Below are 23,444 nucleotides of genomic sequence, written 5' to 3' on the forward strand. Positions count from 1 at the left end.
CCTGTCCCTCCTTTTGTGCGGGCAGCTCCTCCTTTATATTTCTTTCTTTACATATCCTGTACCCACAGCTTTCCCTGCAGCATCTCTTGGCTGCATCGCTGCACTCCTATAGTGTGATCAGAGAACTACCTGCATCAGTCACACAAGGTTCATTCAGTTAAAAATAAATAAATAAATAAAAGGTGGAGCCAGGCCCTGTACCTGGGTAGGCGGGGGAGATGTGTGTGTGTTACCAGATATCCACGCACCTGCCTCCAGCTGACCAGACTGTACCAGCCCATCTCTGTCTCTGCCCAGCCTTCTGGTGTAGCTAACAGGAATGACTCCTTGAGATCTCGGTCACCACTTACACCCCTCCATTCTGCAGCAGTTAGCAAGCTGGGTGGTTCACACCTGTAATGCCAGCACTCAGGAGGCTGAGGCATCAGGATCGTGAGTTTAAGGCCAGTTTAGGCTACGTAATGAGACCCAAACAGTAGTGTGTGTTATCCAACATGGCAAAATAGGGGCTTTAAACAAAGCCTGCATTTCACGGCTTGGCGTCTGGCTCTGCAGGAGAGACTGAAGTCGGTGTAGCATCCTGCTCAGACTTTGAACTCCTAGCTCTGGTGTCCCTACCTTAACTTTGGATGTGGCCAGTTTATAGGCTCTGTCCCTGCTTCCAGAAAAGGGATTTTTGTAGACACCGGGGAAGCAGAGATAACTCACTCCTTTTTGCTTAGTTGTTAATATGTTACAGGGCCTCGCACATTAAAGTGCTCCAGAACACACCCTTGAGGGAAGGTGGCATACATATTTCAGTTTTGCCTTCTTGGTTTGTTTATGAAAGTATGGCTCTGGAAACCTAATTTTATTGTTCTAACACGGGTCCTTTGAGATACCTGCTATCACAAACACATGACTCCGTGCACTCATCTGCCCTCCTCAGTCATCCATTCAGGCATTTTCGGTTTTATCTTTTTTCTTTCAAAGAGAATACAGCCTTTGCCCTCTTGTCATAAGAAAATTAATAGATTTGGGGCATCATCATACAAACGTAAAAGTAGAGAAGAGCCAGGAAAAGTTCAAAACTCCTTACCGTAAAGCCGAAAGAAATTTCCATCTGGCGTCGTGAACATTTAAAATACCACAGGGAGGGGCTGAACACTTAGCATGCAAGCATGCCCAAGGTCAGGCATTTCATCTTTTGCACAAAGAAATGAATAAAATGAATTATGACAGGAGCCAACACAGCACAGAAACCCTTTGCAGTCTATGTGACTCTGTTGGCTTCTGATTTGTCACACTGAGGAGAGAGGATAACGTCCCAAGACAATTCCACATTTGCTCCTTTTTTCTGCTGCTGCTGCTGCTGCTGCTGTAGGTGCTGAACCTATTCCTGGCCTTGCTTCTGAGCTCCTTCAGCGCAGACAACCTGGCGGCCACAGACGACGACGGGGAAATGAACAACCTGCAGATCTCAGTGATCCGGATCAAGAAGGGCGTGGCCTGGACCAAAGTGAAGGTGCACGCCTTCATGCAGGCTCACTTCAAGCAGCGGGAGGCGGATGAAGTGAAACCCCTCGACGAGCTGTATGAGAAGAAGGCCAACTGCATCGCCAACCACACGGGCGTGGATATCCACCGGAACGGCGACTTCCAGAAGAACGGGAACGGAACCACCAGCGGCATCGGCAGCAGCGTGGAGAAGTACATCATCGACGAGGACCACATGTCCTTCATTAACAACCCAAACCTGACCGTCCGGGTGCCCATTGCTGTGGGCGAGTCTGACTTCGAGAACCTCAACACAGAGGATGTTAGCAGCGAATCAGACCCTGAAGGCAGCAAAGATGTAAGGTCCCAGCCAAGAAAACCAGCCCAGCGCCCCAGGGTCAGGCTAGGTCTCCCCTTGGGGACCGAGCTCCCTGGGCTAGTCCAGATTTAGTTGCATGGATTCTGGAGTCAATCAACCCTTTAGTTTGTCCCTGCTCTTAATCCACCTGACCCCGCGGTTAGTGTCTGTCTGTGCGTGACCCCTAGCTGAGGTCACGTACACATGATCACGGGACATGTTCCTGCACAGCTCCCTGACCCATCCTCTTCCTTCCTGTCTAGAAACTGGACGATACCAGCTCCTCAGAAGGAAGTACCATCGACATCAAGCCTGAGGTGGAAGAAGTTCCCGTGGAGCAACCTGAGGAATACTTGGATCCGGACGCCTGCTTTACAGAGGGTAAAAGGGACAGGGAAAGGTTGTGCATGACCTGTGTGCTGTTTAGTCATGGGCGCCATTTTGGAGGCGCTGTGGCTGCCCGTGATTTTGGAGGCGCTGTGGTTGGGCGCCATTTTGAAGGCGCTGTGGTTGGGCGCCATCTTGGAGGCGCGATGGCTGCGCGCGCGCTATCTTGGAGGTGCTGTGGACGAGCACCATTTTGGAGGCGCTGTAGACTTGTGCCATTTTTGGTGCAGGTTGGTTTTTAATAAATATTTTTTAATCATTTCCCTTACTCAGTTCTGACATACAAGTTTCCAGTCTAGATTTTTTTTGTGCCCGACTGCCATTAGAAAGGCCTCCGTGGTGTGCTGTGCCTGCCTCCTGACCTGACCAGCCTCCTCCCAACCCTCTCACTGCTTCCTTGTAGTGATCTTCCTGATTCCAGAAGTCCTGCCTTTTTATTACCCTTGCAACATAGCTTCAGCGATTCTCACCATATTCAGCGGCTACCCTCCCTACTGTGGAGTGGGAGCCTGGAAAGGGACCAGTCAGGCCGCACAAGGGTCCAGTCTGACCCGACTCTCCCATTGCTTCCAGGTTGCGTCCAGCGGTTCAAGTGCTGCCAGGTCAACATCGAGGAAGGACTAGGCAAGTCGTGGTGGATCTTGCGGAAAACCTGCTTCCTCATTGTGGAGCACAATTGGTTTGAGACCTTCATCATCTTCATGATTCTGCTCAGCAGTGGCGCCCTGGTGAGAGTCAAGGGAGAATGACTAGCAGCTGGTGGGGGAAGGGTACAAAGAAACAGGGAACCGAGGCTGGGTGAGGTTACCAGTCTTTGAAGGGGTAGAGAGCTCCCAAGAACAGGAATTTGTTCAAGAGATTTGAGCTGGCCAGGATATATATAGTGCTCTTGAGTCTAGAATCCACCCTTCTTCACATCTGACCTTAAGATAACCCCCACCCCCGAACCTGCAGTGCTCTTTGCATGGGATTGAAGACAAACCTGCCACTGCCAGCTTTGCCCTACCCCAGACAGCCTCCTGAGATGGGCCAGTATCCCTCTCCACATCCAGACTGCTCACTCTTCATTTCTCCCCTAGAACTGCTCTCACTGACACACCTACAGGTGTGCCTTTCTACTCTCCCAACCACAGGTAACCATCATGCTCCCTCCAAGCACCACAACTACATAGTCCACCATCATGCAATAGGAGGGACTACCTCCTTCATGAGTTCCCTAGAGAGAGAAGACTCTCCCAACCCAGGCCGCCCCCTGCCCCATATCTGTGGCATAGAGGAGCTAACAGAAAGGATCTTGTCAAATCTGATAAACAATGGGCAAGGGTGTGAGCATCTGGAACTCTCACACCCTCCTGATGTCCTGCATGTGAAGTCCTGTGGCCATGTTGGTAAACAGTTCCTAGTTCCTCCCAATGTTAAGGACTTAGCAGCAAGTTCTGTTCCTAATCACACACCCTAAAGGATTGAAAACACATTGCCAATCAAACACAAACACTCATAGCAGAGTTATTCATACTAGCTTAAAAGTAGAAACAGCCCGTGTCCATCAAGTAATGATCGTTAAACAGACCACAGTGTTTCCATACCTTGGAGTCGTGTTCCTCCTTGAAGAGTGAATCATCCACACACGCTGAACTATGAGATAGATTGAGAACTTTGAGAAGCCAGGCTTTGGGGTCAGGAGGTGGCTCGGCCATTAAGAATGCAAGCTATTCTTCCTGAGGACCTGAGTTCGGTTCCTAGCACCCATATCAGGTAGTTCACAACTGCCTGTAACTCAGGTACAGGCAATACAACATAGCCTTCATGGGCACCTGCACTCCTGCACACATACCCTTACACAAACACACATGCAGACACATGATTGGAAAGAAAATAATTTTTTTATAAAAATAAGAAGCCCTGGGGCTGGGGATTTAGCTCAGTGGTAGAGCGCTTACCTAGGAAGTGCAAGGCCCTGGGTTCGGTCCCCAGCTCCGAAAAAAAGAACCAAAAAAAAAAAAAAAAAAAAAAAAAAAAGAAGCCCTGAGGCTGGAGAGATGGCTCAGCGGTTAAGAGCATTAACTGCTCTTCCAGAGGTGCTGAGTTCAAATCCTAGCAACCACATGGTGGCTCACAACCATGCATAATGAGATCCAATGCCCTCTTCTGGTGTGTCTGAAGACAGCTACAGTGTACATACATACATACATACATACATACATACATACATACATACATCTTTAAAAAATAAGAAGCAGCCAGGCACACACAAAAAAAGTATTGGATCGGGGGTTGGGGATTTAGCTCAGTGGTAGAGCGCTTGCCTAGGAAGCACCAAGGCCCTGGGTTCGGTCCCCAGCTCCGAAAAAAAGAACCAAAAAAAAAAGTATTGGATCGTTTTACTTGTATGAAATGCCCCCAAAAAGGCAGATTAGTATACTGAGGACCAACAGAATGAGGGGTCCAGAAGGTAACAGCTGGAAGATGTGGGATAATGAAAATGTTATAAATGTATATGATGAATATGTAATATCCTAAAAGCCACTGAATTTAAATATGGGATATAAATTATTTCTCAATAAAATACTTTCCTGGACTTAGTGGTTAGCCTGCATATACCCGGCCCTGGGTTCAGTCCCCTGCATCACTAACCAATAAGCAAGGAGGGGAAGCGGGGGATCAGAGTGGAGGAGTGGGAACCTGATGGCGGACAGCTTGTGTGAGGAGCTGCGACGCTGGCACACTGCCCTGATTCGGCAGCCGCTGCATCTCTTGCAGGCCTTTGAGGACATCTACATTGAGCAGAGGAAGACCATCCGCACCATCCTGGAGTATGCGGACAAGGTCTTCACCTACATCTTCATCCTGGAGATGTTGCTCAAGTGGACAGCCTACGGCTTCGTCAAGTTCTTCACCAATGCCTGGTGCTGGTTGGACTTCCTCATTGTGGCTGTAGGTGTCCAGTTACCCATTCCTTGTCCTTTGTAGCAGGAGCTGGGGTTAGCTTAGCAATCAGTGTGTCCCTGCAGGCTTGGGTGCAGGTCCTCTTATGACAGTTAGCTCTTATTTGGAGGACGGGACCTCTGAAGACCCTGCCCTGCCCCAGAGCCTGTCCTGTCCTTCGTGCCACTGGGCCTGGCTTATTTAGATTCAGAAAGTCCCCTCCCTGTCTTTAGCCTAGACATCAGAAGGTTCTTGCCCTATGACTACAGGACATTCCCTTTCTGCTACCATGAGATGGGATTCTGAGATGAGGCGGGGCGTGGGCAGGAGGCAGGGTGTATGGCTAACGTGGGTTACAGGAACGAGGTGGGGTCTGGGGATAGGGTAGGGTGGGGGGATTGGGGCTGGGGTCTGTGGCTCCTGTCCATGCCGTGGATACTTCCCAGATGTGCCAGTCAAGTCACTTCCCCTGGGGAGAAGAGCCTAAGGTGTGGCCATTTCTGTTGTGATCACCAAATGAAAACATTCGTCCTCCAGGCTGTATGACCACAGCTTCGTGACCTCGGGCTCCTGTGTTGTTTTCAGGTTGGAAGCAGCAGCAGTTGGTTCTCACCCCACCAGCACTAACTCTGACTGTCTTCCACTTTCTGCAGTGACTAAAACTTTTCTCTTGCTTCATTTAAAGAAAGGGTGCATGAGACTCACAGTACCGAGGCTGCAGAGAATTCATCCTGGGGCTGGGATGAAGGACCTAGAGGCTGAAGCCTGAGTGGGTGTGTTTCGAAGAGACTTCGTGGGCTATTGGCGAATTGCCTGTGTAATTCCTATGGAATCTAGGACAGATCTATTGGGAGATCTTTCAGTACTGCACCAGCAATGACTTCTTCATAAACACATTCCCTTCCCAAGTTCTCTTCAGCATCTGTGGCTAATGAGTGCTTCCAGGAACTAACATTGTCTCATCCTCTCCTATTTCAGGAGGCTAGGTGTATTCATCAGGGTTGTCTAGACTGACAGAACTTATACAGTGAATATAGAAGACAGACAACAGATGATAGATAGAATTTATTAGAGTGACTTACAGGCTATGGTCCAGCTAGTCCAACAATGGCTGCCTATGAACAGAAGTTCTAAGAATCCAGTCTTTGTCCAGTCCAAAAGGCTGGACATCTGTGCTGGTCTTCAGTGTTCCCCAGAATCCTGAGGAACCAGGCTCTGATGCCAGAGAAGGTGAGAACAAATGAGGTGAGAACAAGCAGGCCAAGAGCAGACCTTCCTTCCTCCATATCCTTGTCTAGGCTCCCAGCACCAGGCCCAGATTAGAGGACAGCCTTCCCACCTGGAAGATCTGGGTTGAAGGTGTGTTTTTCCACCTCAGAGACCCGTATTAGAAGTGAGTCTTCCCTTCAGTTAAGCAGAGGCCACTCACAGGTGTACCCCTCGGTGTTGGGGTTTAACTCCAGGTGTGGTCAGGTTGACAAACCCCAGGGAAAGGGGGCGGTCCTTGCAGTTAGCAGACCTAGACACTTAAGCAGCTGTGGGGAAAATAGGAGATGACACCTGAAGCTAGGCCACCTCTCTTCCTAGAGAAGGGGACATGCACAGTAACTCTTGGGCACCTGGACTCAGGAAGATGCCCACAGAAACCCCTTCTCTCTCGGGTTTCATGAGGATGCAGACAGATAGGTCCTCTACCACAGTCTAGCTGCCCAAGAAGAACTGTGGTCTGGGTCAGCGCTTCCCTTTCCTCCGTGGTCAACCCCAACTTACCACTTCCTCTCTGGGCTGAGCAACCCCATACTCAAGGATACAATCAGGCATGTCACATGCGCCTAAACCCAGGCCAGCACTTATTTATCAAGGGTTTTCTTTATACTCAGCAGAAAGAAAGCAAAGCAGTAAACCGAGTGTTTGCTAATTGACTGTAACCCATCAGTTCCTCCAGCTTTCCGAAGGTGCTGGATTATCTACTGCTGCGGGTCCCACAGTGGCTCTGAATGGCTCTTCAGCAGTCACTGGTAATCAGCATGAATTAAATACGTACTCTGCATTGAACGGCCTTAGTTCATAAGGAGTCCCAGGAGGACAAGGCGGCAGGGCCCAGCTCTGGGGAGCTTGTGCCAGCTTCTGCAGCAGCTCTCACCTAGCTGTGCTGAGGTAACTCAGCCCGTGGGAACAGGGTTCTCACAGGAACCACACCCCTCTGTCCATTATTCATGTGTCTGATGTTTATTGAACATCCATGATATGCAAAACCTGCTGTGTTGTGAGAAATATAGAGTATCAGACACAGAAGCTTCTCTCTCAGAGCCTAAGAGATGACACCCATGCACAGAGTCACAGCCTGCTGTGTAGGGAGGAGTACCCGACCCTGTAAGGCTGGTCCACAGCTTGTCACCTTTAAATGATGGGTGAAAAACAAAGCATTGGCTGGTATCGAGACAGCTGGGCCTGCCGAGAACGAGAGCTGTCCACCAGAGGAAGGAATGTGCCGGTTCTGTGGGCAGTGTAGGGTTCGTGGGGGTGATTTTAGGTCCTAGCCAAGCACATCTGCATCTACTTCACTCTCCCATCTCATCCACTGGTGACTTCCTGTCAGAGTGAGTTCATCACCATGCCTGTTGCCCTGATCCAGATTCATTTTCCTCGTTGTATCTTAAAGCTGCTGCAAGACCCCTCTAATGGAGTCATGAGGACCCTCAGACACGACTTGAGTCATTCTCTTTATTAGGAAGCAGTGCGAGTCCCAAACAGGTGTTTTCTTTTTCCTCCTCCTCAGGTCTTTGCCTACACCGGTGTTTATGCCCTGTGAAATACTTTGCCACTCTTTCTTTAGGAGCATTTCCCGTTGCTTGTAGGGATTGTCCAGCAGTTGTGTTCAGGAATGGGAACGTGCTGGTGCCAACACCTCAGACTGGCCTTGGCCTGCTGATACATTCCCTCCATGGAGAAGTTACCCAGTGCTCACTTCCTTCTGTGCCTTCAGGGTTGGACTTTGTCTTGTTAACTCCTTTTTTCCCTTTTAGGTTTTATTCCTTTGTATATTGACCAAATGTTCTCATTATGTCAGTAAGGGTTTAACCTAGAGAGCCATCAGCTACTGAGGGACAGTCCAGAGTCTTACTGGTCTCACTTTGTAGATCTTGGCTTGGCTAAGTAGTAGAGCAGGCTGTCTCTTGGTGGCCTTAGAGCCAGCCTCTTAATTGACTTCTGGACTCATCTACCATTCCTCCTACTACGCTGTTATTAGTAAAGTTGCCACCACTCAGAGCTGGGGGTCCTACTGCTTTGTGGGGGTCTCAAGACACTCAAAGTTTTGGTTTTTGCAGTCTGTACCTGCCAAGGCTTCACATTGTGAATCCGTCCCAGAGGGCTTTGAGCTGGGGAACCTAGCTGAAATGGGATAATTTACCATCAGATGTTCCTCACTAACGATTGGGTAGTTCTAGAATACTTGGTGTTAAGAGTTGGCTTGCAAGTGGGAGATGGCTCAGCAACTAAAAGTGTGTACTGCTGTCTTTGAGGACACGAGTTCAGTTCCCACCACCCATGCGTCCAGTTCCAGGGGCACATGCATGCACCCATACACATACAAACACATACTTTAAAATAATTTTTGATTTAAGAAAATCATTGACTTGCTCTACCACTAGTCTCCCAGAGGTAGTTCCATGTGACTTGTTATTAATCATTAAACATGAAAGGAAAACAGCTGGGTGCTTTGTTATCAGTCATTAGACATAAAAGGAAGATAGCTGGGTGCTTTGTTCTAGATAAGGATCTTGAGACCCTCGACTTAGGAAAGATTTCCAGGATACTGAGAGCCTGGGGGCTGTGATCTTTCCTGATCAGCTTTGAACACAGCCTAGGACACAACTCCACAGAAGATACCAAAGCTGATGGGTTATGAGTGTATGCATGAGTTGGTTTGCACCCTGTTTTAAAATCAAATCCCGTCAGCCTGTGTCTCTCCATGTCATTGCCCTTATACTTCTACCCCATACCAGTCCTCATACCAAATTACAAATATCTTCTTTTTTAAAAAGATTTACTTTTATCCAAGAGTGGTGGCCCTTAATTCCAGCACTGGGGAGGCAGAGGCAGGTAGATCTCTGAATTCAAGGCCAACCTGATGGACAGGACAAGTTCAAGGACAGCTGGTGTCTGTTTGTTGTAATGTCTGAAGATGTAGCCCAGTAGTGAAACACTTGCCCAGCATGCACAAGGCCTGGGTTTAGTTCCTAATTACAGAGCATGTGAAAGAGGCATCTATGTGTGCTGAACACATGCAGTGCAGACACAGAATTGAAACCTAGTCTAAGAGATCAAAGAACAGTAGGTAGAACACCAAAGTGACATGAGAGACATCTTTTCTCTCTGGCTTTGGCTTTGAGACGTCAGTTGAAGTAGACTTACAAGTTCCCATAAGGAAGAATACCTTAACCCGTCCCACCATCCTGAAAGAAAGGCATCTGGGAGGAGCCCCAAGCAGACATTCCCAGATATGTCTGGGCAGAGGTATGCTCAGGCCAAGTGGCCCTGAGGAGTGCCATATCCTGCTGAAGTCAAGCCCAGGCAGGCATGGGTGTGGCTAGTATCCAGGGTTAAGGGTCCTCCTGATAGGAGCAAGGTTAAGGTTGCTCTTGGAGAACAGGCAAGTCTTGGCCCAAGTCTAGGCTTACAGACATCGATGACTTGTCTGTCGGGATACTGCCTGTTATCTGCGTGCTGCAGACAGGTCTCTGCAAGTCTGCCCAGGTAGACTGAGCACTGGGTCAGGTCAGCAGTGTGGTTCTCACCCACTGTCCATTCCCTGTCTACAAATTCCCACAGGAGGTCTCCCAGTCACTGTGACTAGAAAAGAGTCACAGAAGACTGTCCTACCCTGGCCAAGGCTAGAACATTTGACGCTATTCTGGAGGATAGACAGGGAATTAGAAGTACGGATTTGGTTCCAACCGCCACAAAGGGTTCTACTGCTGTGGAGGGTGATGGTTGTAAGTTATCATTTAACAGTGAGAGAGGATTATGGGGCCAGAATCATGTCAAGGAGGTTCTTTTAGGGACAGTCACTGGTGGTTCTTACTGACCATGTTTCTTTTGTTAATGCAGTGACTCATTAAATTCTCGAATGGTTTCTTGTCAACCAGGATAAGAGAGCTTGTCCCTGTCGGAAATGCCATGGTGGCTGAGCTGAGGCTGGGCAGCTGATGTGGAATGTGTGTATTTATCTGTATTCTTTTCCATAGGTACCATTAAGTTTGTCTGGCTTAATTTAATGGGAGCTTCTGGGAGCTGCAGACTGTAAAGGGCGAGGGTAAGGCTCTTGTCACCTCTTCAGGCTCCTCTCCTTCCAACGGGACCTCTTCCTCTCCCATCCCTCAGCCTCTCCCCTCTCCAACCCGTGCGTGTTCTGCTGCCCTCCCTTCCTCCTCCTCTCTTCCCCTTGTGTTTTTCTTCCACCTCTCTCAACCACCTTTCCTTCCAGGTCGTTTGAGTCAAGTTGAAGTAGGCTGAAGTAGGCAGCCGGTGGTACCCACTTCCGATGCTGGGGGGTCCCCCGTCTGTTAAATCAGTGCTAGGGGTTTTATTCTAACACTCTGGAACCTCTGTTTTCTTTTTCTTTCCTTTTTTCTTTTTCTCTTCTGTTTTGTGTAGGTCTCTTTAGTCAGCCTTATAGCTAATGCCCTGGGCTACTCGGAACTAGGTGCCATAAAGTCCCTTAGGACCCTAAGAGCTTTGAGACCCTTAAGAGCCTTATCACGATTTGAAGGGATGAGGGTAAGACACTAAGAGTAGCTGATCCTTCTGCATGCCAATGGAAACTGTTAAAGCATGCTAGAACTGATCACTCGGTGGAAAGATCATTCAGACACGAGCTCTGTGACGCAGCTGCTGATTTGATCCTCCACGCTCTCCCTTGCGCCTGCCCTGTGTGCAGGGGAGTCGCACTAAGCTGCCTCATCACATTAATATCGGCCCCAACCCCAACAACGTGCCGCTGCAGAACATGTTAACACTGGCTCCCTCATCTGGCCTGGCTTACCTGTAGCACTCGGGGCGGCTTTCTGGGCTGTTGGATTTATAGGGAGAATCACCAGGTGCAAAGAAGGGGAATTATCACCCAGAGACCCTCCGAAAAGCCTAGGCTGCAGGCAGGCAGAGTGCTGGGTAGAGGCACGGCCAGATGAGGCCTGTGGCCTTGTGGGGGAGGGGTCACTGAGAAAACAGCCAAGTGGACTTGAAGACAGGGTGGCAGGCTTGGGACTGGGGAGGAGCAGCATTTGCTGTGACCCGGGAGAATAGACACTTTTCTTTGTATTCTGATTCCTCTCATTGCACCTTGTTGTTCTCAGCCCAGTCCCACGAGGACTGGCAGCCTCTGTCTGATAGCAAAGCTTCCCCTCACCCCAACCCCTGTGCCCATGCTCTGTGCCCTGGCCTCACACCATCAGAACAGCCAAGTGCTAGGTGACTTCGCATCAGTAGTTCTGAAATCTCCCGATGCCCCATTCCTTCCTACTGGGGTGATACACTGCCCAAGTTCAGACGATACAAGGGGATGCCCCCCGTGTCACATTAGAAAGGCTTTCTCTTTTGATGCCTTTCTCTCTTGGTTTTAATGATTGTTAGTGTGCACAGTTATATGTGCACAAACTAAAATGTTGTCTTCCAGAAAATCACATGGACAGCTGGTTTGGTGGTGATAGTTGCCCTGTGCTAATCAGAGGGGTCTATTACACTTCAGGGGCCCAAGAAAGCTCACTCTACCTTAGACGTGGACTACATGCAGGAGAGCAAACCAGAGGATGATTTTCAATGTGCAAACACCAGATCATAGGCACGAGAATGGAATGGTTGCAATGGTCCATAGGAAGTAAGACTGATGGTCAGAACTGGGGACCAGGACAGTGCAGCTGTGCCCATTCCTCATGTGACCCTATTCACAGCTGTACAGAGGCAGGACTACAGGGACTTAGAAATGTTATTGTCTTAGTTCATTTAAACAAACGCCGTTGCGATGAGCTCGTGTTTCTTCTAGCACAGTCAGTTTGGCTTTCCAAACGCAAGCCTTCGGCAGTCCTCTTGAAGCCTTCTGCAAGTAGGGTAGTTCCAGGGCAGTAAGTACATTCTAATTAAAAATGAATTCTAGTCTTCCTCTCACAAGTAAGAGAGGCTTGAGCTTTTTGCATGACAGGCGCTGTTCCAACCAGGCTAAATTCAGAGAGAGTATGTAATACTCCAAGGTCGGCAGTTGAAACGGCCACAGTGTGAGTGGAAGCAGGTTTAAATGTCTGTCTCTGGGCCCCCTGCTGCCTGCCCACATGTTTCATAAGGGATGACAAGCCTTGGTAGCTTTAGAGCTAAGAGTCCACTCTGGTAGCCAAATAACTCTGCACAGGGTACAGCCATGGACGTCCTGTCAAAGGCATTGATGCACCATTGGACCTGAACTAGTCTCTAACAAGGACCCCGGACCTCCTAAGGCGATGGCCACTACCTCTAGGCAGCTCCCAGTGTCAGCTGACACTGTGAACTCTCTCCATCTGGCTGCTCATTACTGTCACTCTGTCACTGTGTCAAAAGCAGTTGCTGTGCACCAGCTGGAGGCATTTGCCCAAAGGAAGTGATTTGAATAATGCAGATGCAGGAGACCTTTTGGTAACCCCTCCTTTTCCACTTAGCCCCCTTCCCCCGCCTTCCCTCACCTCTCATTTGCCATGTCCTCCAAACCTTAAACTTGCCAACTCTCAAGAAGCTTAGAAACCCGAAGTCCAGAATCGATAAAAGGGGAGTTCGTTTGTAAAGCACCTACCTGTTTTTAGTTAAGGTAATTTGGCAAGAACAAGTGTGAACCCAAAGCTACAAGTTGAAGCAATAGTGCTCAGTGGGGTCACTGGGGAAGAAGTTTCACTTTTGGTAGGTGCCAGTCAGCCAGCAGTACTAACTGGCCACTTGGCTAGTGGAGGGGCCTTAGAGGCCCTGGAGCTCTCCAACCCTCCTGTGGAAGAGAAGCTGCTAGACTGGGCAAAGTTTATAGCAAGCTACCCTGTTGTACCTGTGTTTATTCAAGCATGATTTTCTTCAGGGTGTGTGTTGTCATTTAGTAGCTTGGCTTCTTCTATATGCCAGCATTTGCAAGACACCAGCTAAACCTCTCAGTCAGAGACCTTGATTAGCTGACTAGCATCCGTGCAGATGGGCTCAACTGTCATTGTGCTGCTCTGATTCGAAGCTTAGCCCTTCAGGTGAAAGGGAGTGTCACCCTAGCCTGTCCTGGGTACTCACTTCAGTCTTCTCTCCTTCCTCAAACCAAAGACCAGAAATTGCAACAGTCCTGCCTGCTCTTGGCAAAGGAACCCTGTGCCGCCCTTTGCTTTTCTCTCCTCCATAGTAACCCTTAAGACCTTGCTGTGCTGTCAGCTCTTGAGGGTATTTACTGCTATGAGACATGCATGCACTTCTGTTGTCAGTACATGGTTGTCACTAAAGCCATGTTCCCTCTGCCAGATGCTAAAAGCTCTCACAGACTGAATGGAGCGTGCTAAGCAGGGGTAGCCACGTGTGGGATGGTAACTGTGAGACTCGACATCAACACATTCCTGACCAACTGAGTGATAGTTGTGTCAATCTGAGTATAAGCTGCCTTTGAAAGATGCAAACCCTCGCAGGTTTTTGGAACTCACCCTGGAGTTCTGTGTCTCAGCTGTAGAAATCTAGCTTTTAACAATAACAGACTCCCTCATAGTTAGGGCAACATAAAATACCCAGAGAGCACAGGAAGAGAGCTAGGGTATTAAGTGACCACTGCTGAGAACATTGTCATCAGGCTTGTCTTGCCCCTGGGTTGCTGAGATGGACATTGTGACAGTCCCTCTGGGGTGCAGTTAACTCATGGCTTGGCGGCCAACATCTGCAGCAGAGAAGTGGGGGCAGCTAGCTCTACCCACTTTTGGTTTGTAAGCCGAGGTAAGGCGTTCTCCAGCATTTGTGATTAATTAATAAAACGGCACTGTGGAGGCTGAGAAGATAGCTTGAAGGAAGGCACAGAGGGGGGAAGTACATTTTATAGAGACATTTTATCTTATAGGATTTTTATATCCTCTGAGTGCTGAGGCTCACTTTAGCACCAGACTTATAAAAAAGGTCAAAGAGATCACATAGGGTTAGCCAGTTCGCCCTCGAAGTAAGTGTTTTGCATCCATATGTTCCTTTACCATGTAGACACCTATAGGGTGGGTTAAACTGAACTGTACAAGAGCTCATCAGTGTCCTTGTGGTGAGGGGGTCTGCAGAGCAGGTGATAGACTGCCTTGCCAGGAAAATTCACAGGTCCAGGCTTCCACACCAGGATCTGCTCTACCACACACCAGAGCTCTGCTGTGACATGTGCCACACCCACATGCACACCACACACGTGCACAGGCTACACACGTGCTGCACACACACATGTACTCAGACCTCACATACCACACATGCACAAACACATGCAGGCAAACACACCACATGCATGCATGCCATTCATGCTGCACACACATATGCACTCACACACCACACACATACATGCACATGCATGCCACATGTACCCATGTGTACACGTACTTGCACCTGCGCAGGCAGGTACACACAAACATGAGCTTGTGAATCTCTAGCCTGCTCTTCCTGTTTGAGAGGTGACTGTTCCATTGTGGACCATCCTCTTTTGCCTGTTTTCAGTGCTCCCACCAAAGACAGACAGTGTAGAGTGAGGTAGTAGAGACTGAGCCTGACTGTCTAGGTCAGAGTAACATGGAGACTCCAGACTGCAGGCAGAGGCTCTGGGTGCTCATGCCTGAAGGAGCAGACATTACAGCAGTGACTCTAAGAGATGTCTAAGGATTGAGAAAGAACTGCCTCTCGGCCTTCAAGGCCTTCACACATTGACTGCAGAATCAGAAGATGAACAGTCTAAAGGAAGTCTGACTAGCTGCTTCCAGTATAGGACAGCAGAGCTCCTTCTCAGCCACCGCGTCTGTGAGGACAGTCTGAAGCAGGAACAATTCGATCAGGCCTTGGACGCTCTGCTCAAGACACTGTGTGACCCAGTGACCTCCATGTTGCTCTCCAAGCACTGAACTCTAGTGACACCGCTGAGACTGGAGGTGCTGCCCGCTGCCTGCAGTATGGCGCAGAGCCCAAGAAGCGTCCGCTCCTCCAGGCATTAGTTTTAAACTTTGTGAAGCATGGGGTGGAGGCCCTGACCGAGCAGAGGCAGAGCCGTCAGCACAGCGAAGGCAGAACAGCAGTGATCCTTGGGGGAGACCCGTGTCTGCTCACATTTTAATCACAAACTGTTTGGTAGAGGGAATATAGCTTTTCCTTTCTTCCTTGAGCCTGCAAAAGTCTGCATGCTCAGCTGTTGCCTGAGAAGAGATAACTGCCTTGCATACCTGTAAGACGTCTGTAGTGCGCTGACCCGAAGGGCAGTGGCGCTCTGGCTTTGAACAACTGCCTGTTTTCCAGAGGGGTAATGTCTGTGGAACGGCCATTAGTGAGCTTGCCGTTGCTCTCTCAACAGAGCATATTTTGTGAGTTGAAAAGAGGGAAGTCTGGACTAAGAAATCGTTTTTTCTGGTCCCAGGTTGGTGCCTAGAAAAGAAAAAAAAAAAAAGTCCACTTGGGCAGAGAAGTTTGTATTAACTGAAATAAACCACTTATTAAAATTCACCCAAATATAGTGCAGAGACTTGGACATTTGGGACCCTGCTTGTGGACCTGTCCAGTTACTCTAGTTGCAAAGACAGTGCAGTGTGTTCGTGGCAGAACAAGCCACAGAAACGGCATTCCCCTTCTGGAAACAAAAAGAACGAGCCTGTCAGTCAGTCGGTCGGTTCCTGTGAGCACTCAGCCGCCTCCCTTCCAACGCAGGTGGTGGTGAATGCCTTGGTGGGCGCCATCCCCTCCATCATGAATGTGCTGCTGGTGTGTCTCATCTTCTGGCTGATTTTCAGCATCATGGGAGTTAACCTGTTTGCGGGGAAATACCACTACTGCTTTAACGAGACTTCTGAAATCCGGTTCGAAATCGATATTGTCAACAATAAAACGGACTGTGAGAAGCTCATGGAGGGCAACAGCACGGAGATCCGATGGAAGAATGTCAAGATCAACTTTGACAATGTCGGAGCAGGGTACCTGGCCCTTCTTCAAGTGGTGAGTGTTTCTGCTTCAGGCCTGGGGCAGGCAGGCTGCCAGCACAGACCCCATTCTCTTCCTTCCAGATCAGGAGCACTCTCAGGTTCTTGAGAATGTTATCTTCCCCGAATTTGTCTCAGGGCAATGCCTCCCCCCTGACTTTCCTGAGGCCTCTTGGAAGAATCTGGTGAGAGGCTCAGTTCTGTTCAGCAGCAGATAGAAGGGTGTCAGAGCAGTGGTTCTCAACCAGTGGGTCGCAGCCCCAAGTGACATATCAGATGTTTGCATATTACAATGCATAACAGTAGCAAGATTATAGTTATGAAGTAGCAACGAAATAATTTTATGGTTAGGGGTCACCACAACATGAAGAAGTGTAGTAAAGGGTCTCGGCAGTAGAAGGTTGAGAACCCCTAGGCTAGAGGGACCATCTTTTTTCCCTGGGGCAGAGTGTGCAGTTAACTGGAGAGAAGAGAAGGGGAGAAAATGAGTGGGAAGGCCAGCGGGATAGAGTAGGAAGCAGAGGGACAGCTGTGCTGTCACATACTGAGAACAGGCCAGCGTTCCCATGCTGCCACCATGCAGGGAGCTCAGCCCCAGGCACGGGTCCCCATATGTTCAGGTCAGGGGCTCATTTCAGTCACTAAGCTTGTTCCACCGTCCCTAGCCTCCCAGTATCCTCATGGCGTTGGGAGCCTTTGCTGCCTGACACCGTGTGCTGCACAGGAGCTGGTAGGAGCTTGCCTCAGGCCATCATGGAGCAGAGGCACAGCCAAGGGACAAATCACCCAGCTTCTCTGATGACCCTTTGATTCTGTTGTTGAATGCAGATAATAATACCTTGCCTAGTTGTTAAGAGAATTTGTGATTTAAAAAAAAAAATCTCAGCACAATGCCTGGCATGAAGTTAATTAAGATAATTGCTATTCTGTGGTTTGCTCCTGTTATTACTATGCCTGCATTATTCAGTCTTCGTAGGAATTAGACATACTGGTGCAGGAAAAGCTCCCAGCCTAAGCCAGCCCTGGTGAACCCTCACTGCTGGATGCAGAGGAGCACAGTTAATGGGGTGGCTGTGCTCCATCCCATGACAGTCCCTTTGCTTCTCTGTCAGTTTAGGAAGTTGGGGTTGCTTGGGCTTAAGGCTGGAATGGAAGAGTAGGACCCTTGCCTAATGGACAAGGGCCTGGGTTCAATTCCCAGCACCACAAAATAGTTAACCGACACATTACAAGAGGACATAGGCTGGGCTCAGGACTTGAACCTGAGCAACTCAAGAAAACACGTGAGCATCCAGTCAGTCCGACAAGTCCACTGTCTGCATGTGCATGGGAGGGACAGCCCCACAAATGCCCACTGTCCATGTTCACAGGAGGGACAGCCCCATGAGTCCACTGTCCATGTGTGCGCAAGACTGTTTGTCATCAGGTCATCTGATGAGTAAAGCAGCCCCCACGCCCTCCCCAAAGTCTAGAATCTGGTTGAACTCAGCAAGGCTGAGGATGTTAACTGTTTATGTCTGCTCCACTGTGCCAGCTCTAGCAGGCTGAAGGAGGGCTGAGATGAGGCTGCTGAGAACGAAGTCAGTAAGGGAATCCTAGGGCCACATGTGTGTGTTAGTGAGGGAAGAGTCCCAAGCCTGTGGGTCTGTCTGTTTAGTGCAACTGTGAGTCTCTCAGGCACTTGGTGCTTATGTAACTCCTTTTCATAGAGTGGCTCCTGGGTAGGCGTCCAAGCATTCACGCACATGACCCACCTGCTCTCGCTGTGACCTCTGCTCTCAGACCCTGTCAGTGAGTGTCAGCCGCTGCCATCTATCTCTTTGCTAGACTCCAGTGGTATTTTCAGGGACTTCACTCGATGCCTCTTTGGAATCTTTCTTAATAAAAGTAACTCTTATGTCCCTGTAAGCTATACCTACGTAACCCCTCACCCCCCATTTTGACTCTTATCGAACCTAAGCCTGGCCTTTAGAACCTTGCCTTGACTTCCAAACTACTCCTTAACAGGCACAGTCTAATGACTGACTCTGTTTCCCAGGCAACCTTCAAAGGCTGGATGGACATCATGTATGCGGCTGTAGATTCCCGAAAGGTAAGGACACGCATGGTGAAATGCGGCCAGCTTAGATGATAGAGAGCAAGGTGTGTGGTAGATCCATCAAGAACCACGTAGTGGGGAAGAGTAGAGGGCCGGAAGTGTCTCCTTGGACACTAAGTGCTTGTCCGGTTACTTGACCCTGGTGGCACTGACTACCCTACCCTCCTGCCTGCTCCCTGTACCGCATCCCATAGGTGACAGTGCCTTTGAAGGACAGGTAGAGCGTGAGAGGGCAGAGAGAACCCAAGCTTGTCAGCCACACAGAGGGAGGGCTGGTGGCTTCAGTATGTTGGAGTCAGCCACCTGACGACCCAGGGATTGACCTGAGTCCCTCTCTTCTGTCCTTGGACAGCCAGACGAGCAGCCTGACTACGAGGGCAACATCTACATGTACATCTACTTCGTCATCTTCATCATCTTCGGCTCCTTCTTCACCCTCAACCTGTTCATCGGTGTCATCATCGACAACTTCAACCAGCAGAAGAAAAAGATAGGTTTCCTCTCTGCTGCCAGCGGCTGAGGCCAGCCCAGATGAGAGGCTCTCTGGCCTTGTTTCTAGAGAGAGGATGCCCCTCTTCCTCTGTCTCTCTCTATCTCTGTCTCTCTTTGTCTCTGTCTCTCTCTCTCTGTCCCTCCCTCCCTCTTCCCCTCCCTCCCCCCCTCCCTCCCTCCCTTCCTCCCTAAAACTCAAAGTGCCACCTTATGGTAAGGCTGTCCCACTGTCCAGACACCAGCCCCAGACAACCCCTTTTGTTTGAGGCTGAACTTTGCAGTGTGTGGTTTACAACATTTCCCTGAAGTTTTGTGTTCTTGAGGCCACTCCTGGTGGGACTTTCTGCCAGAAGGAGGGACAGAGAAAAAAGATAGTACCATGGGGAGACTTGAACCTGGCACCCGTAGCACAGTGGAAGTGGAGAGGGCGTCCTCAAAGGATTCACTTCCTGTGGTAATGGTTCTTCTAAAGCACACTGGAAGACTGACTTAGACTTACCTTGTTCTCTTACAAGTTTAGTCCATGCAGGGAGTCACAAGAATTCTAAGCTGCCTTTTTATACCACAAGTTCCAAATTTTGAATTTCATAAAAAGTGAATTTGCTGTTTGCTACACTGAAAGATCCTTTTTGTGATGTTTGGAAGGGCCACAGGGCATGGTGCACACAGGGCATGGTGCACACAGGGCATGGTGCACACAGGGCATGGTGCACACAGGGCATGGTGCACACAGGGCATGGTGCACACAGGGCATGCACACCTTCGATACCAGCACTCAGGAGGCAGAGGCAGGAGATTCTCACTCCATAGGCCATCCAGGATTACACAACGAGACCCTGTCTGGATAAAAATAATTTTTCCCATTGGTGTGACTGCCCTCTGGTCCCTTGCTCTCTCTACTTCCTGCTCTGAAAGCCTGGAGTCAGACAGTCCTATCTCACGACTTGGCCTGGAAGATTCCAGACATCTCCACTGGAACTGTCTCTGACTGTGGTAACTGCCCCAGGAGTGCTCCCTGTGGGAGTCCATGCCACCACGATGACCTCTGGAGGGAAAGTAGTCTCTCCTGGTTTCAGTGGTGCTCAGCTGCACATCCAGAGCCGGTTGTAATTGTCCCCTCTGTGTTCTCTCTCTACTTTGGAGGTCAGGACATCTTCATGACAGAGGAACAGAAGAAGTACTACAATGCCATGAAAAAGCTGGGCTCCAAGAAGCCACAGAAGCCCATCCCCCGACCCTTGGTAGGTACAGTGGGCAGGCTAACAATGGCACACTATACATCTGTTTGGAAAGAACACACTAGGGCTACTACAGAGGAAGAAGTGACTGGCTGCCTGGTGCTGCCTGGTGCTGCCTGCTGGTTCTCTCCTAGATGCTCAGTAAGAGCTCAGCAGCCGTGATTAGGAGTGAATCGGGTTTGCATTAGTGCTTGGCCCGTGCCTGGAGCCCTCCTATGAGACAGCACGCTGCCAGAGGTGAGCGAAGGAAAGTGATCCCTCCACTACCTGTTCAAGGCAGGATTCGGTAGTCAGGCATGGTGGCACCAAGGCAGGACTGTCACAACGTTAGAGGCCAGCCTGAGCTACATAGTGACATCACCTTTCAAATAACAAAAGCACTAAGGTTTGGTCAGTATTTTCACAGCTGCTGTGCCCTAAAACATGGTGGCAATAAGGATGTGGCAGCAGCGTGCTAACATCCCATAATCAGGAAGCAGAGGGGAGGTAACGAGAGCTGGCTCCTCCTCCTCATTCCTTCTGGACCCTCCCCTACCCCACCCCGCCAGTGGGATGGTGCTTAGTGATCTTCGGTCCAGTCAACCCTCACACTGGACCTTTTGGAGAGAGCGCTGTTCTCTTCCTGTGCGGCTTTTCACCTTGTCTAGAAATGGAAAGCAGCCGGAAAGCCTGTTTTCCCAAGCTCCGTGCTTGCTAAAGTATAAAGTCACGAGGTCATAAGGCGGCTGTGACTCACACCTTTAATCCCAGCATTCCAGAGGCAGAGACAGGTGGATTTCTGAGACCACCCTGGTCTACCAAGTGAGTTCCAGGACAGCCAGGGCTGCACAGAGAAACCCTGTCTCAAACAACAATAACAAAACCCACGTGGAGCCTGCTGAGCTAGGGACGTGTACTCCTCCCGCATAGGAGCCAGGTGTGGCTGCCAGCACCAGGAAGGGTCACCAGCTCACAGACACCTGGAGCTCCAGCTGCAGGGTCCAGAGCCACATCCCCCCTCCAGGCACCCATGTGCACATACCCTATGCATATACTAAATGTAAATAAATCTTGGGATGGGGGAGGGTTCAAGAAGGGTTTCTCTATGCAGCCCTGGCTGTCCTGGAACTCTCTCTGTAGACAAGGCTGGCCCTGAGCTTAGAGATCCACCTGCCTCTGCCTCCCAAGTGATGGGGATTAAATGCTACCACTGCCCAGCTATGAATCTTTAAAACATGTTATTTATAAATATTACAAATGCTTGCATTCATACACACATATATGCCAGTAACGCCAGCACTCGGGAAGCTGAGGAAGAAGGACTGCTGTGAGTTCCAGGCCAATGTGGGCCACACAGTTAAGTTGCAGGCCAGCCTAACTACAGAAGGAGACCCCACCTCAGACTGATGGACTATGTTTGGAGTCTGGGCGAGAGGCAAGGATGAAGTCCACTTTCTGACTTAAGAACAGTGAAAAGGGAGGAGCTGGGTGAGGTCCTCAGGAGGTGCATGGTGAATCCAGTATGAGTGCAGCACCCTTTGTCTCTGGAGTAAAGCAGCCACTGGGGCTGGAACAGCATCAGGACGGAGAAGACCCTCAGCTGGGGTGGTGTTGCTCAGGCCAACAGAACAGTACTTGAGGACACTGAGGCCAGCTCTCCTGAAGAGGGCTCTGTGGGCGCTCCAGACAGATGACAGCAGGTACTGTCACCGAGAGGGCAACAAGGACGCACCAGGAGCAGAGCAGCAGCCCATGGGTCTAAAGGCTTCTGTGAACCTGTTTCTGTCTTTCCTCTGCAGAACAAAATCCAAGGGATTGTCTTTGATTTCGTCACTCAACAAGCCTTTGACATTGTGATCATGATGCTCATCTGCCTTAACATGGTGACAATGATGGTGGAGACAGACACTCAGAGCAAGCAGATGGAGAACATTCTTTACTGGATTAATCTGGTCTTTGTCATCTTCTTCACCTGCGAGTGTGTGCTCAAAATGTTTGCCTTGAGACACTACTATTTCACCATTGGCTGGAACATCTTTGACTTTGTGGTGGTCATCCTCTCCATTGTGGGTGAGTAAGCGGGGCCACGGGAAGGACAAGGACCCCAGGTGTGAGGACCAGATTTCTGAGAGCAGTGACAAGCAGGGTGGGCTGGTGGTGGCTCTCATATCCCTGCTCTGTGTGCACCTCAGCCTCCCAGGAAGGTCGCATGGCTAGTGTGTTCCTCCTGGGAGCTCTCAGCACTCTTGGGTGCAAATGCTGCAGCTCAGAGGCAAGAGATAAAATCTGATTTGCCTGCAAGAGATTAAAAGTCTACCAGGAAAAGTAAAAGGAACTTGTTTTTTCCAGTGGCAATAGCCTGGGAGATGGCCCAGCTGGTAAAATGCTTGGCTGAGTGTCTTAGTCAGGGTTACTATTGCTGTGATGAAATACCATGACCAGAAGCAACTTGTGGAGGAAAGGGTGTTTTCATTCAGGGTTCATCGAAGGCAGTGAGGACAGGAACTTAAGCAGGGCAGGGACCTGGAGGCAGGAGCTGGTGCAGAGGCCATGGAGGGATGCTGCTTACTGGCTTGCTCATTATGGTTTGCTCAGCCTGCTTTCTTATAGAACCCAGCACCACCAGCCCTGGGATGGTCCCTCTCACAAAGGGTTGGGCCTGCCTCCATTCACTAATTAGGAAAATGCCCTCCAGGCTTGCCCACAGCCTGTTCCTATGGGGACGACATCTCAGTTGAGGCTCCCTTTTTTCCAGCTTGTGTCAGGTTGACATAAGCCAGCCAGTACACTGCACAAGCATGAGGGCCTGAGTTTGATTCCCAGCATCCATGTTCTGGGCGTGGTATACACACTTATAATCCCTTTACTCGGGAGGCAGACAGGGAAGAGCCCTGGGCTCACTGGCTAACCAATGTGGCCTAATTGATGGACTCCAGGCTAGTGAGAGACCCTGTCTCAAAAAACAAGATGGATAATACCTACAAAATGACACCCAAGGTTGACCTTGACGTGTAAGTACATACACACGTGCACGTGATGAGAAGAGTGGGCGGAGATTGCTAAGGGGACAGTAACTGCAGCAGTGATCACAGGTTCTGGCTACTGAGACAGCACTAACTGGAAAGTTCTCCCCACATTGTCTCACTGGGGCCTTACGATGTCACCAGAAAGGAGGTGTCTTATTATCTTCGCTGCATGGGTCATTTACCCAGGAGGTAAAAGAAACAGAACTCAGATTAGCCCCAGAGTTCCTGTTTTCTTCAACCTAAAAACACAGCAGGTTGGGGTTCTGGGGTGAAGAGAGAATGTGTGAG

General features: G+C 49.7%; 1 protein-coding gene across 8 annotated transcripts in view; it reads left to right on the plus strand.

Moving 5' to 3' along the window:
• The window catches only part of Scn8a (sodium voltage-gated channel alpha subunit 8), a 173,909-nt gene that overhangs the window by 141,815 nt on the left and 8,650 nt on the right, over positions 1-23,444 (plus strand). For 5 of the 8 annotated variants that reach the window (XM_063263132.1, XM_063263131.1, XM_063263130.1 and 2 more), the window contains 10 exons: positions 1,364-1,834; positions 2,098-2,215; positions 2,795-2,949; positions 4,982-5,155; positions 10,805-10,927; positions 16,055-16,339; positions 18,362-18,415; positions 18,774-18,911; positions 20,050-20,154; positions 21,930-22,200. In XM_063263132.1, the coding sequence (XP_063119202.1) occupies positions 1,364-1,834; positions 2,098-2,215; positions 2,795-2,949; positions 4,982-5,155; positions 10,805-10,927; positions 16,055-16,339; positions 18,362-18,415; positions 18,774-18,911; positions 20,050-20,154; positions 21,930-22,200 (1,894 nt within the window). Of the gene's footprint in view, positions 1-1,363; positions 1,835-2,097; positions 2,216-2,794; positions 2,950-4,981; positions 5,156-10,395; positions 10,464-10,804; positions 10,928-16,054; positions 16,340-18,361; positions 18,416-18,773; positions 18,912-20,049; positions 20,155-21,929; positions 22,201-23,444 lie in introns of those variants that run through there. The other 3 variants (XM_063263134.1, XM_063263133.1, XM_063263137.1) reach the window with 2 other exon arrangements.

This window comes from Rattus norvegicus, chromosome 7 (genome assembly GCF_036323735.1).
Source record: "Rattus norvegicus strain BN/NHsdMcwi chromosome 7, GRCr8, whole genome shotgun sequence".
Classification (NCBI taxonomy): Eukaryota; Metazoa; Chordata; class Mammalia; order Rodentia; family Muridae; genus Rattus; species Rattus norvegicus.